Below are 15499 nucleotides of genomic sequence, written 5' to 3' on the forward strand. Positions count from 1 at the left end.
ATTGTCAGAGAAAATGGCGATAGCCTAAGAGTTCAGGACTCTACAACTGGCACACCAGACACAGGAGGGGAGTATAGTTAAGGGAAAAAAAGAAAAGAAGTAGACAGGATGAGGCAGGGATAAAGGTTCTCCAAATAATTGTTTATATTGGAAATTTTTGTTTTGGAACAGCTTTATTGAGATAAAATTCACATACCATACAAATTTCACCCATTTACAGTGTATAATTCAATGACTTTTAGTATATTGAGTTGAGCAACCATTATCACAATCAATTTTAAATTTTTTTTTTTTTTTTCCTTGCGTTATGCGGGCCTCTCCACAATCAATTTTAGAAAATTTTCATCACCCCCAAAAGAAACCCTGTCCCCACTAGCCATCACACCTCTCCAACCCACTTGCCCACCCCAGCCCCGGGCAACCATTAATCTCGTTTCTGTCTCTGTAGATTTTGCGTATTCTGGACATTTCATATAAATGAAATCATTCAATATGTGGTTTTTTCCTGTCTGGCTTCTTTCACTTAGTATAGTGTTTTCAAGGTTCATTCACGTTGTAACATGTATCAGTACTTCATTCCTTTTTATGGCTGAATATCATTCCATTGTATGGATAAACCACATTCTATTTACCCATTCATCTGTTGATGGACATTTGGGTTGTTTCCACTTTATGGCTATTATGAATAATGCTGCTATGAACAACTGTGTACAAGTTTTTGTGTGGACGTTTTCATTTATCTTGGGTATATACCCAGGAGTGGAATTGCTGGGTCATATGGTAACTCAATTTAACCTTTTGAGGAACTTTCAGACAATTTTTCAAGGTGGCTGCACCATTTTACATTCCCATCAGCGATGTATGAGGGTTCCAATTTCTGCACACTTGTTACTATCTTTTTGATTGTAGCCATCCTAGTGTGTATGAAGTAGTATCTCTCATTGTGGTTTTGATTTGCATTTCTCTAATGAGTAATGATGTTAAGCATCTTTTCATGTGTCTACTGTGTTTGTACACCTTCTTTGAAGAAATGTCTATTCTGACCCTTTGCCCATTTTTGAAATTAGGCTGTTTCTAAAATATTGAGTTGAAAGAGTTCTTTATATATTCTAGATACAATTACCTTACCAGATAAATGATTTGCAAATATTTTCTCCTATTTCATAGGTTGTCTTTTCACTCTCTTGAAGGAGTCCTTTGAAACACATATTTTAAAATTTTAAGTCCAACTTATTTTTTCTCTTTTGTTGTTTGTGCTATTGGTGTCATATCTGAGAAACCATTGCCAAATCCAGATCATGAAGATTTATTCCTATTTTTTTTCCCCGAGAGTTTTATAGTTTTACCTCTTACATTTAGATCTTTGATCAATTTTGAGTTAATTTTTGTATATGATATGAGGTAGGGGTCTAACTTCATTCTTTGCATGTGGATATCCAAATGTCCCAGCACATTTGTCAAAAAGACTATTCCTTCCCCATTGAATGACCTTGGACCGTTATGGAAAATCAGTTGACCAGAAAGGTGAGGGTTTATGTTTCTGGACACTCAATTCTTTTTTTTTGGCCATGCCATGCAGCTTGTGGGATCTTAGTTCCCTGACCAGGGATTGAACCTGCACCCTCAGCAGTGAAAGCATGGAGTCCTAACCACTGGACCGCCAGGGAATTCCCTGGACACTCAGTTCTATTCCATTGATCTATATGTCTATCATTACGCTAGTACCACACTGTTTTGATTACTGTAGCTTTGTAGGAAGTTGTCAAATTGTAACACATGAGTGTTCCAACTTTGTTCTTCTTCAAGATCATTTTGGCTATTCTGAGTCCCTTGGATTTCCGTAAGAATTTTAGGATCAACTTGTCAATTTCTGCAAAGAAGTCAGCTGAGATTTCCTATTGGAAATTGCTCAGTACTTCAGAATTTAATAAACAGTGAGATTCGGAAAACATTTATCTGTAGGTAATTTATTTACTACAGCATATGAATTTTTTACTTCATTTAATTCATGACAGGATGTATAAAAAATAAAACTTTTACTGAGGGACATCTGAAGCCCAACAGAATCTTGCCATTAAACACATGAACTATGCTTGCAGTACTATTTCTTTTGTGGGGGAAACTTGTGGTTGAAGAATATTTTCAGAAATTCTAGAGTGTGGCCTATACTTGCAGGACACTTTTTTTTTTAATTGTGGTAAAATATACATAACATATTGCAGGAGATTTTTAAACAACTAGATGAAATCCTAGGACCAAAGAAGTAGCACTAAGTGTTGGCAAGGTTAAGAAAAAGTCTGAGCTGATTTTGGTATTCAGTGTGGGAGGAGGTTACTTAGACGAGGTAAAGGTATTTCAAAATAAAGGTACTGCTATGATTCCAATCTCAGAACCCAGAAGATTGTACCCCTGAATTGAGCCTTTGAACAAACACTGACAGAAGCCCATCTTTTTGTCTGCCTGGAGCATGGTTGCTGAGGCTTGCTGACAAATGCACACCTGTAAGGGCTATTGCTTCCCCTGTGATCCCAAGAGTAGCTCTAAGCTGGGTGGTTCTTAATCATGAGAACTTTACAGGGCTGATGTGAAGATCAAATAAGATAAATGCACCTAAAGTGCTTAATGAGCTCTGTATAAGTGGTAGTCAAGATTCAGTGACATTCCTTTTTAACTTCATAGGGCTGTCAACTGGGGCACAAATAATAGCAAAAATACTGTAGCAGCTAATATTTATTGAGAATCTATCAAGTGCTTTGCAGGTTATCATCTCATTAAATCCTCACAACAACCCTATGAAGTAGGCACTATTATTATTTCCATTTAAAGATAAGGAAACCGAGGCATAGAAAAGTTAAGTAACTTGCATAAAGCCACACAAGATGTAGGTGATGGAGCTAGGATTGCACTCTGGTAATCCGACCCCAGACCCTGTGCTTTCAGCCATTTCACTAGTCTCTGGACCTCTAGTGACTTGTTTCAATGAAATGTTCTATTCTCAAATCAGTTCAATTACCACTTGATGGGAGATGGGAAGAAGGGTGGTACGTGAATCACCCCATGTCATGAACCCATGTCAGTTTCTATACATGGCGACATAGTGATCATACTGTATAGTAGTGTTAAAGGGTATGGGCTTTCCAGTGAACATACTTGGATTCAAATCCTAGCTGGGTGACCTTGGGCAGGTTAACATAAAGTCCATAAACCTCAGTTTCCTCATCTACAAAATGGGGATACTACCCACTTTGCTGTCTTCCAAAAAATAAATGTAATAATAAAAGTAGGGCTTCCCTGGTGGCGCAGTGGTTGAGAGTCCGCCTGCCAATGCAGGGGACACGGGCTCGTGACCTGGTCTGGGAAGATCCCACATGCCGCGGAGCGGCTGGGCCCATGAACCATGGCCGCTGAGCCTGAGGGTCCGGAGCCTGTGCTCCGCAACGGAAGAGGCCACAACAGTGAGGGGCCCGCGTACCGCAAAAAAGTAAATAAAATAAAAATAAAATAATAATAAAAGTAAAATACTTGGCAATGTGCCCAGCCATAGTAAGTGCTATGAACATAAAAAAATGACAAGCCCCAGTTACTTTGATTCAGTCTTGATAAACAGCATAGTTGAAATCACAGGCCACAAGTTTCTATGACACTTGAGAAACTTGGAGTGAAGATTTTGGTGACACAGGGTTTTAGCTCCTATCCTTTGTTTATAAAGATAAAGAAAGTGGGAGGATATTTATACATGTTATCACAAAATTTAAGCTCTCCCCTGCCACCCCATTTACTTAGTTGGTCTTCTTATCCTTAAAGACAAAAGTGAGGGCCTGAAACAGGCTGGCAAATCTGGTTCCCTGCCTGTTTTTGTAAATAAAGTTTTATTGGAATGCAGTCACACCCATTCATTTACATATCTATACTACTTTTGCACTACAATGGCAGAGTTGCATGGTGAGTAGGGTTGAGTAGTCAGAGATCCAATGGCTCACGGTGCCTCAAATATTATCTGGCCCTTTACAGAAAGAGTTTGCCAACCCCTTGCTCTAAAACACGAAGAAATCCTTATTAAGCTGTCCATCTTTGCTTCCTCCATGGCACTAAGCAGGAGGTTGACATCTCTTCCCATCTTCCCCAAACCACCAAGTGAGTGTCTGGCAACGTGCAAATGAGGCAACACTCAAGTGTAAAAGAAACCAAAGTTTTCAAAATGCCAGAAGGGGAAAAAAGCTTTATAAATACAAAAAAAAAAAAAAAAATTATCAACATCAGTAAATAACAGGATTTGCCCTGCCTTACAATAATTTCTGTCCCTTAAACTGATTCCAAATTCAAAGGCCCATTATCCTTCATCTGAATTCAAACGAGTTCTTTACAAATAAGGAACTACCACGGAGCTGCTTGTTGTTCAAACAAGAGGGACCACAGTGCTCAAGATGGGGAAGGCCTGGCAATCACATCAGTCAGTGCAAAATCTGCATTTTATTAAAGACATTTGGGAAGATCCATTCAAAAATACATTGTGCTCAGTAAAAATTAACCATTTCATGCTGATAATTAAGGTTACCACGGAATAGATATTTGTATAATATTTACAGCAACAATAGAAATTTTACAGAAGTTTAGAATGGAATACATGCCAGAAAAAACTTGATAAGATGTACCAATACATGATACAAAGAGTTATATAAACACTTTACAAATGGTTCATAATTAGCTTGTGAGGAATTTAAATATTCAACACTTTAAATTCAGCTTGGATTCAAAAATTAAAAAGGTTAACACCACGTCACACCCTTGCCACAGTACAAAGTATGGAATTACACTTTATATTATGGATTATAAAGTCTGTGCAATTAAGAATTTCAACTGATTCTTCATCTACCACAAACTTAGATGTTACATCATTCTGGCTTATCCCTATTTTTGTTTTCAGGCACAAACAGGGTTCTCAAAGTCTCCCTGCTCTGTGTCTTCCCAGATACCCCCTTCAAACTTCCTAGAGATTGAAGAAGCTCAGAATAGTCTTCTAAATATATACAGAATAACTACCTGAATTCAAAATGGCACAAAGCAATTCTTGGAGATAGGAATTAGGGGCAACTATTTTGTTTGGTTTGTTACTGTTAATCAGTCCACGTTCAAGTGAGAATTTACTTCTTACAATCACAGCATTACCCCTCCAGCCTGACTCAATCAGTGACCAAGGAGGAAACAAGGAGAGGGAAATGGACTGAGGTGACTATAATCGATTGTATATCTCTAGTGAAAACAGATTTTATACAAGCTTTACTTTCCATTTTGGAAAATCTAAGCTGCTGTGGAGAACTTAAAAGTTCTCCAGAAGGAAAAGCATCATTTTTTTTCCCTTGAAACTGAATGTGTTGTAACTGGAGCTTTTGACAACTCTGGCGATAAACACTTTAATCCCCCAACAGGGACAAAAGTCAAGGCATCTACCTTTTCTATTCCTGGGTTTTGTCTGATTAGCCCTGAAACAGAGCACTAGGACAAGCTTGTCTATGCCTGAAATGAATCAGATCAGGCTTTTGGGAAAGTAAAATCCCAAACCAAAGGAAGTCCTGAGGAATTCTTTGCAGTCTGTCAAAACGGAGGGGATGGAGGAACAGATAAGGCCTCTTTCTCCCTGATACTCTGCGCTGGAAGAGTAGTGAACAAGGCAACTTCTAATCTGCATACAACATGGAGACCGATTTTTAAGATTCCAAAGGAAGATCAAAATACAACCCAAGGATCAAATGGGGTTCAGAGAGCTTAACCTTGTGGGTAACGAAGGGCCTTAGAAGAGATACTAGTTTCACTGCCACAGTTCTCTGGCCCTAGAAATCCAACGTGTAGACTATTACAAATTTTTTTCTGGCAAAACAAAAGACAAACTTCCCTCAAACTTGGGAGTAAACAGTTAATGAATGGAAGTACAAGGCAGGTTGTGATCATATTTAATAGCCTATAGGAAATACACAGAAAGGTGGGTCAGTGCCTGGAGTGGAGAAAGGTGGAGTCAGGACCAGGCCTAACACTGATGTATTAACAAAGCACTATGGGAAATGAATATTCACATAGTAACTGACTTGGCACAAAAGTCTATGACATTTCATAGTACATTCGATTAAAAAAGAAGAAATAGAATAGAATAGGGCAGCAGGCCCATAGTTTCCTAGCCACTGTACTTCTACCACATTGTGTGTATACAGAAAGACAAGGGACTCATCTTGTCACAGATTCACTTTCTTGCATTTACTCATGGTTTCTAATGCAGAATTTTTTACCCAGCTGAATCAGACCTCAAGTTATTATATTCTATATCTCAGCTGGTCAAGATGCAGAAGGAAGAAATCAGAGCCACTTACAAGTTTTTATTTTGCAAGTTGGCCCTTTAAGTCTCTAAGAGAGCCTTCTTGTGAGATCCTGGCCCTGTGGATTAGCAACAGGACACTTATGACATTTGTACTGTTGTTTCTGCAGCCCCTTTTAAAGAAACCATTTTTTTTAAAACTGCAATTAAGTTTTCTCTGCCTACACACTTTATTAGTGATGAATTGAAGGAGGCAAGGAAATATTTCAATATTTTCTGACTTGGTTCAGTGTATCATACCACATTCCCAGTTCACAAAAGTATGAGTCTGTGGATACTTAGTGCTTGCATGGAGCTCAGTATCTGACTATAATGCAGGAGTTAACAAACTTCTAGATATAAAAGCACTGCTCTCCAGAAAATATGTTCTGACCAGGAGAGATTATGCAGATTTCTGCTTCCCAGCTGAGCTCTAGGAATAAGTCGCAATGAGCCATTGCCCTTGCTAAAAGTTGAGTCCCCACCAGGACCTAGGTGAACAGAAATGGACAGAGCCTTCTACATACTTGAAAAGTAATCCTCTTGGCCTTAAAAAAACAGTTGTACACTTGTGAGTCATTCTCAATACTTAGCTAGAAGAAAATAAATGGCTTTTTTCCTTATTTACTCTAAAAACTAGTTTAAGGAGTGAGGGTACTATGATGTTAACTAAGAGGTGCTGGGAAGGAAAAATGGGATAGCACTTCGTAGCAAAGCCCACTAATTTTCAGGTTAGAAATATGCTAAACTGTCTAACTCTACAATCACAACATACTTTATAATACATGATGCGACTGGAAACTAACCAGCATGGCTCTGAGCTTAGAATTAAAGTACAACTGCAAATGGTGAATCTTAAAGTACATTTTAAAACAGATTTAACCAAAGCACACGGCACAAATACTCCTATAACAGCCACATCATGACCACCAATTAAGAGTTTTTTGCTTCTAATCGGTCACACGCCAATATTTGTAAAGAGTTATTAAATGACTTAAAAACAAACACATTTTCTTTTGGGAGAGACAGCTAAAAGCCACGGATGCCTTTGAGCAGTTGGTAAAAATCATGCCAATCTGCCAGGCTGCTGCTTGCTTCTAAATATAAGCTTCATGGCTCTATGAAAGATTTTCTAAGGATGCTGACCTAGAATTTAAGTTCTCAAACACCTATAAAGTGACTCTGGTCTCCTCCCAAAGGATGCACCTTTTAGCAGGGCCAAGATAATGAAAACAGACAATAGGATTCCAGGGATTCAAGAATGGTGGTAGAAGACTCTTTAAGAGAATGCAACGCTAAAGAATTTGTACCTGCAGTTTTGAAGCCTGCAGAGAACTAGCGCGGGGCCAAGCTCTGCAGACAGGTGGGCTTGGAATATGGTAGAGCAGGGTTTCTCAGCCTCGGCACTACTGACATTTGGGGCTGAATGATTCTTTGTCTGGTGGGGGCGGTCCTGGGCATGCAAGATGTTTAGCAGCAACCCTGGCCTCTACCTACTAGATCCCAGTAGTACAGCACCACCCCCAGTTGTGACAACCAAACATGTCTCCTGCCATTGCCAAATGTCCCCAGGAGGCAAAATTGGCCCTGGTCGAGAATCCTGCTGTAGATAACTCACTTGAGCCCCTCAGCATGGAGCACTTTTTGTCTTGGGCTCTAGAGAGGCTAAACCTCTGACTGAAACCAAACAAGGTTTAGTAAAAGTTCATTCAGAACTTCTGAGAAGAATAATGAGGATGGTGGTAAAGCAAAAGTAGAAAAACAATAAAGCAGAGTTTCTTTTCAAAAGATCAGTGATACTTCCATAAAACAAAGCAATTCATAAGCCTTCATTCAACCTTTTTATCCTTTAGGAAGTTAGGGCAGATGATAGAACATGGATGTCATAAACTTCCCTTCCTCAAGAAAATGCAGACTTTTGTGACCTAAAATCAAGTCCTTAATCTTATCACAGATGGCAACCTTTGTGAGGCCAATAATTCATCAACCAGAGGAAAATAAGTTCAGAGCTAAAAGAGGGCCCATTAGATTTGAGAGAAAACTTTACCATGTGACCAGGAAGAGAAATATGCATGCTAGAAATGCGAATTGTAGATCATTTACAGCTTACTGAGGTCAGTGAAAGTCAGAATGGACAAAAGCTGAGAAGAGGATAAAAGAGCTACCTCAAAAACACTAGTTGAAAACATTGCAGATATTTTCTGGCTCAAATCTGGGAATGTACGAAAAGTATGTATTGACTCTTCATCAGTTAGGTTTACTCTGCTCTAGGTAGAAGGCAATTATTCTAGCCCTTCTTTGAAGAACCATCACAAATATAAATGTTCTGCAAATATGTGAGATCCCAATGTTAGCAAGGATGAAAACATGGGAAACCAGCCCCTAGGTGACAACGAGCCTCAAATGCCACAGCATGGCAATGTGACTGCGCAGTTCCTAAGCGCACAGCACAGTGAGAAGTCTTTCCAGAGGAAAAAAATGGAGTTTCTGGTTTGCAAGGGGGAATACAAGGTACAGGGTGAGTTTAAAAAAGAAGAGTTACACACCCTTTTAGAGTCATTAGTATCCAGGCAAAAACTGCTAAGGGTCCACATCACTATATAACTGGGCAGCTGCCTGGAAAAAGCCAGAATTCAGAGCTACTCAGACAGCACTGAACTGGTGAAAGCAGTAAGATATAAAAAGAACCGAAGAGCATGCAAACTATTGGTTTGAATCAAATTGTTTCAATGATAGTACCTAGTTGAGTTTTATTTTAGTGCCTATTACACTTATTAAAATTAAATTAAAAGCACCTTAAAATGACCTCTATATATAATCAATACACATCATTATAGTAGTTATATAAAAATGCAATATGCACACAATTTAAGCTTCAAAGAAACTAAGACCTTTTTCTTTATAATCTTCATAATCATCAGAGCTATGATTCTTAAAATGTTGGGGGAGGGGAACAGTAACTCAGCAGATTTCAATTATAGCCAACTTGATTCAGGGGCTGATACTCTCACAGTCCTGGGACAAGTAATAAATACTGAGAAGTTAACTCTTTGAGGGGTGGGAGGGGACCTTTAAAAATATTATTGCTAAGAGACTACTTCCGAAAATCTAATACTCTTGACGGATGATGGTATTGAGGTGATTTCTGTCAAGGATGGCCCAGAAACGCGGGGCTATGACCCTTGTTGGCCAAAGGCCTTGATGATACTTGGGAATAACTTGGGAGTTGAAGGAGATGAAATGAGGGAAAGATAAGTCCTGTTCTGGCCATGTGTGTGTGCGTATGTGTGTTTATTGATGTGCATGATAAACTTGTTATAAATGGACCGTCTCAGGAAGATGAGTACAGCAATTTTCTCTACATCTGGAATTGCTTCAGGAGCCTTTTAAATATATTGGAAAGCATTTAGAAATAGAAATGCCACACATGTATCTCACACGCTACCAGCCAAGAGTCTCCAGTACAGTGCACAGGATTCAGGAGCATAGAGCTGGTTTGCAAGATCTGCAGATAACCTTTTACAACCTTGCAACTAGGAATGTTCACTGGCAAATCTTTGGTCTATGCCCTACGCTAACGCTAAGTAGAAGAGCACATTCTCTCTACAAAGACCCCATGAGTAACCCTGGATCTGTTCTCCCCTCAGGCGCAAGGAACGTCCCTGGACACGAAGAGGAGCCAACTGTGTGAGGACGGAACAAGCCTGCTGGAGTTCTCACTGGCCTAGCCAACTTTCTTTCCCTGTGGGTTCAGAAGGAGATGCTGCATCTCGTCTGCTACCAAGGATCGTGTCTAGAAGCCGCCGCTGTCGCCTGAAAGTTTAGCAAGGTTCCTACGGTTACAGTCACGAGCAGCCACAATTCAACTCCCTTGATTAGAAGTATAATACTCACTTCATATCACAAATGTATAAAAATATGGCAGATAGTGTCATAACGATACTTTCTTTAAATGATTATATTTATAAAACAGACATTTACCATATATATATTTATATATAGAATAAAATACTCCTGATGCAATATATAAACGTTACTGTTTAGTTTTTATAGAAACTACTGTAGCTGTCCCACTGCTTCACAATGTTCCAAACAGCTCAAAATAACTTTACATTTAACAGAAAAGGTATGATTATAACAGTACAATATTAATTATAAATAAATGTTACAAACCCTATCAAATATGGAAGTTTAGAAAACAATTTAAGACATACAGTTAGTTCATCTGCTAACCCTTCAAAGGGATACTCTTGGATTACAATAAACCCCACATTTAGTCTAGGCGGAAAAAAATCTGTGGTAAGGATATCGGTCAACACATATTTTTCTATCCCTTGCAGTGCCAAAACACATCCTGGCTTTCCCAAGTTCAACGGCGATTGCACTAGAGCTGGAACCTAAGGGGGAGAACCTGGCAAAAGTGTCTTCTTCCTCAGCTGCACACTATCCACTCTCACACAAGACTCGTGGGGACTGGTGATCCCTAAGGAACTCCTGTGGCTCTAAGATCCCTGACTAGCATTTGTGGCCGTGAGGAGCCAGCTGGCTCCACACATACAATATTGCACACACCTTGATAAAGCTGAAAATACTGGCTTACCACCCGGCCCCGCCCATTCTCCACCCACCCCACACCCGCCCCTCCCTGCCTAACCAGATTGTCCCTCCCCCCCCCACCCCCACTCCAGCACACATTACAAGGCTGTCTCTTTTAAATCATTCAGATTTGGCATTCGGGACCTATTTGTTCTGTTATAAGGGTGCCCGTTTGGCCCACTCTTGGCACCCAGCTGTTCAGAGTAGGAAGGCCCCTCTGTGGCACTCCGGGTCACAGACGACACGTGCCAACCAGGGTCCATCTGACCTGGCAGCTGGAGGGCCGGCCTGCCCTTTGGTGTTGGCTCCTGCCGGATGTTACTGCTCCCACCAGAGGCCTGGCTCAGTGGGTGAATCCGAATTTCTGAGAAGGAATTTTTGGCTTGTTGAGTTGTTAAGGGCTGGAAGCGGGGGTCTGAGGAAGCCGGGTGATTTGAGGCTGAAGAGAGATGTAACAGCTTGCGCAGTGATTTTAATGGCTGGCTCTGAAAGAAAAGATGAGGGTGCATGTAGGATTTAATTTAGAGTAGACTTGAAAGCTGGGAGGAAACGGAGCACAGACCTGAGATGACCGTGTGGAGCCAGGGAGGGCGGGTGTGGGGGAGGAGAGGCCAGTCCAGCCATATCTGTTCTTTTGTTCTTTTTCAGGCAAGATTCGAGTTATTTTTCTTTAATGAAAAAGCCTAGAAACGTAGAAGAAATCTAGAACTGGGATGGTGACTGATCAAAGGCTTAGGCACCTTCTATCTGGCTGCATCCCATCTTTATGGGGGAAAGTGGGGAGGTCTCATGCGCCAACCATCAGAAAGAAGCAAAAAAAGGGATGTGCTCCCTTTCAAGAAGACTTCCTTCCCAACAGCTCCGCATAAAGCTGCCACTTAGATTTCACCTGCTAAAATTCAGCCACTCCACCATATCTAGCGGCAAGAGTAACTGAAAAAATGTAATGCTTCAATAGGTAGCAACATACTCGGCTAAAAATTGTGTACCCCCTTCTGTTCTTATCTCCCTGATTTTCCCTTTCCCTTGGCATTGAAAAATCCCAATGTTCCCTTTCTGCACTTTATCATTTTTTTGGTGTTTTACTGTTTTGAGGGGGAGGTAAAGTTTGGGCACTAAAAATGCAAAGCACACAGAAATAAGCAAAAGCCCTAGAGACTCTAAAACACAATTCACTCATAGGGAGCCTTCGCCTCCTAACAGCCTGTCTGCTGTGGGCTGGGGACCTGGGCCTCATGGGGTGCTGCACTGTGGGGGGGACTTCAAAACAGGAGGGAGGGTCCCAGAAGCCATCTGCCCCACAGGCTCCTCACTGGCCAAAGTTGACTCACACCCCCCTTTCCTCTTTATCAGGCTTGATGGGGTCACCGTCAGAAGAGGCATGGGAAAGCACCCTGACATTCAAGGCCCTCACCGCGGACCCTGGCACGTGGGCCGAAGCCCCAGCCTGAGGCACCTCTGGCTGCCAATCCTCAAGGGCCTCAAGGCTTTTAAGGGCTCAGCAAAGTAAAATGTTGATAATCTCAAGAAATACTAAAGAGTCGGAGGAACAGGGCATTGAAATCCAGGGGCTACTGCTTGAGCACTGACTCAAGTAGAAATCGCTCCTGGGGAAGCATCCTCCATGGTCATTCCTGGTGATTTTTACAGCCCTGACCACATGTAACTATTGAACAATCACAATAGTTCAGATGGAGATATAAAGTTACCTGAAAAGAGCTTCTCGGCAAAAGAAATGGTTACACAAAGAAGGTTCTAAAACCTGTACTTTCTCTCTCTTTCTCTTTCTCTTTTTTTTTTTTTAAATAAATGAGGAATAGAACATCAGGCCCTCTCACTCACAGCCTTGTGCTTTTAGTTTGGGTACACGTCCAATAACTGGGATATCTGGTTCTCTACACTGTCTTCGCCCCTCCAGCCAATATTAAGTTAGAAGCAGAAAATATAAATGGCTGGGCAAATACAGTTGAAATTTAGGGAGCTCTTCTCAGCAGCTCTAAGTAACAGCTTATAGTTAAAGAGAGTAAACAATAAACCTATAAAACAGAACCTACTCCTCTGAATCACAGAAATCCATGGTCATTTATAGGCACAGTAACATTTATAGGCACAAGTAACCCTACAGCCCCAAAAGCTCATGAGGGTTGTGAGAAATTTCAGTACAGAGGACTAAGAGATTTATAAAATATTGAATATAATCAAAAACAAGTTAGATTATGTTACTATGCTCATTATGGGACGCTGAAAAGATACAATATTTAAAAATTTCCATCAAAACAGGTTGCTTCAAGGAGATAAGACCTCAGTTACCTGAAAAATTTATGGATTCGGTTTCTGCTTATTCCCCCATTATGGCAGAGAATCGTGACTATATATACTTTCTAATATGCAGTTCCTAATGCGAATGTTTTCCAGTTTTCTATCAAAACTAGTATGGATTTCAGAAGCTTAAACAGTCTTTCAGAAAGCTTATTATATCTGTCTTTCAAGGCGCAGTTTGTAGGCTATCACCTTTAACGAACCCTTAATCTTTGCACTACCTTCTCTTACCCTCCCCTACATTTTATGGTACGCTTCACTTTTACCATGAATTATGGTCATTTGTGAATTTTCTCTCTCCTAGGCTGCAGAGTTTTTGTGGACTGGAACCGTATCTCATTCATTCCCCTTAATCGTCCTCCCCCTACCCGCAGGTGAAGACTAATAGAAGCTCGCTTTTTTTCTCCATTCATCCGGACTCCCAAGATGCATCTGGCTATTTCTGAGGGTATATTCTGGGGAGACTCTCAGCCTTGCTGTAACATTGAGAGGCTAAATTTCTCAACCCTGTCCTCTCTTCAGGAGAGACCGGTCACTGCAGAGTCTGAGAGTCTAGGAGTGATGCAGGCACCACTCACTTGGGTCTGTAGATCAGAGATCTTCTCAGGACGCCACTCCTTTGGTCTGCTGCTTGGGGTGCTAGCAGAGTGAATGGCTTTCTGTAATGTCAGAAGATCAGGGCCGTCAGAATTGGGCACCTAGAGCAGAATATGGACAAGGATTCAATAATCACACCAGTAAGCCTAAATAGAATATGCAGCCACACGCAAGAGGAGAACGGAAGCAAATCAAACCAAACCAAAACTCAACCCCCTCCCCTCCAAAGAAGACTCGATAAAAAAAGAAATCACAACTCTCCCAATGTTCACAATGCAAGTGATGCTAGTTAAAGTCTGCTGCCCTCTTAATAATTTTCCCTGCATTAGGAAAAATTGGCAGATGTCATGCAGCTTTGTTAAACCTCAACCCTTAAAGCATTCCCATGCTGTTAGTTTTAGTCGCTGTAAGAGAGAGCAGTTAAATTGAGCTGTACCAGGAATTGCTGCCGTATCCTCATTCCATATTGCAGTTAGGTTATGAACCAGTTCAATAAAACAAAAATTTGTTCCTGCTGGGAAAATGATCCATACACTGTGTTTGGTGGTGCCAAAGAAGTCTAGCAGGCTTTTAAGGATAGCAAAGTGAGAAAGTATGGTTTGAATCATATTCCCAAGACACTACCCAGTAAATCTGGGTCTAGCATTATGCACTACGTTAAGTGCTAGAAATTTGTGCCACAAATTCCAGACAAATGCAATTGGTCCACTCGCCGATTCTGGTGGACAGAGGAGAGTGTAAAAGCCCTGGCCTTCAACTAAGTGACCAGCAAAAGCTAGAGCCAGGCAAGGAAAGAGCAAATCACCAACTAACAGAAGCTGTTTTTTCATGGAGCCTGCAAGCTCACCCAATTTGGTCAATTTCACTTGGCTTCAAAGAGACAAACTGCCAACCAAGTGTTAACAAACTTTGTGAGCCAAACCAAAAGACATTTGTTAATTGTAAATGTTAATCAAATTCTTTGCAGGAAATAAGGGATTTTATGAATACTGCCTGCCAACAACTGGCTAATCAGACAACCCAAACTAGCCTTTCACTAGTTTGTTTGTTTAATAGCCTTTTATGCTTCAACCTCCTTAACTCATTCAGGAAATCCAGAGTGTCGAAGAATTTGTATCTCAGTGAATTTATGGAACTGGCTCAGGTACTTAACTAGCACAAAGAGAATATGACCCCATGAAAATAAAAGACATGCTGTTGTCATCAGTAAAACAAGTTTACTGGAGCAGTTTTCAGGGCTACCATACGTAAAAATGGGTACCATGGGTGGAGTGACTACAGGAAGCTTTTTCAAAGAAGAACTATGCTTTAAATGATTCTTTGAATTAAAAAGAGGAAAGAGGGATTTCTTGATGCTTGGATTCTCCCCGTTGGTGGAATCTGTCTGCAATATAAGATACAAATAAACTAATTGCCAAGGAAAAAAAAGAGGGTGTTCTTATCGAAACTCCTAGCCCTTGGATGCCTCAAATTGTTAAATATTAACAGTCACTGAAAGAATCTCTATGCTGTGTGTGCATCTTGAGAGGTTCTGTTTCATTTCTCACCTGGACATGAAGATGCCAATAATGTAAATTCAAGACATGTAGAAACTTCTGTGTATATAAAGAACATTCGGACAGGCTCAATACCTATAGCAGGAAT

General features: G+C 40.6%; 1 protein-coding gene across 1 annotated transcript in view; it reads right to left on the minus strand.

Annotated features, from left to right (window-relative positions):
• Positions 1-11037: 11037 nt before the first annotated feature.
• Positions 11038-15499, minus strand: part of CDKL5 (cyclin dependent kinase like 5) — a 126571-nt gene continuing 122109 nt past the window's right edge. Inside the window, exons 16-17 of the mRNA XM_007467401.1 lie at positions 13837-13956; positions 11038-11424 (exon numbers count right to left, since the gene is read on the minus strand). Of these exons, the coding sequence (XP_007467463.1) occupies positions 11038-11424; positions 13837-13956 (507 nt within the window). The remainder of the gene's footprint in view (positions 11425-13836; positions 13957-15499) is intronic.

This window comes from Lipotes vexillifer, unplaced genomic scaffold (assembly GCF_000442215.2).
Source record: "Lipotes vexillifer unplaced genomic scaffold, Lipotes_vexillifer_v1.1 scaffold318, whole genome shotgun sequence".
Taxonomy (NCBI): domain Eukaryota; kingdom Metazoa; phylum Chordata; class Mammalia; order Artiodactyla; family Lipotidae; genus Lipotes; species Lipotes vexillifer.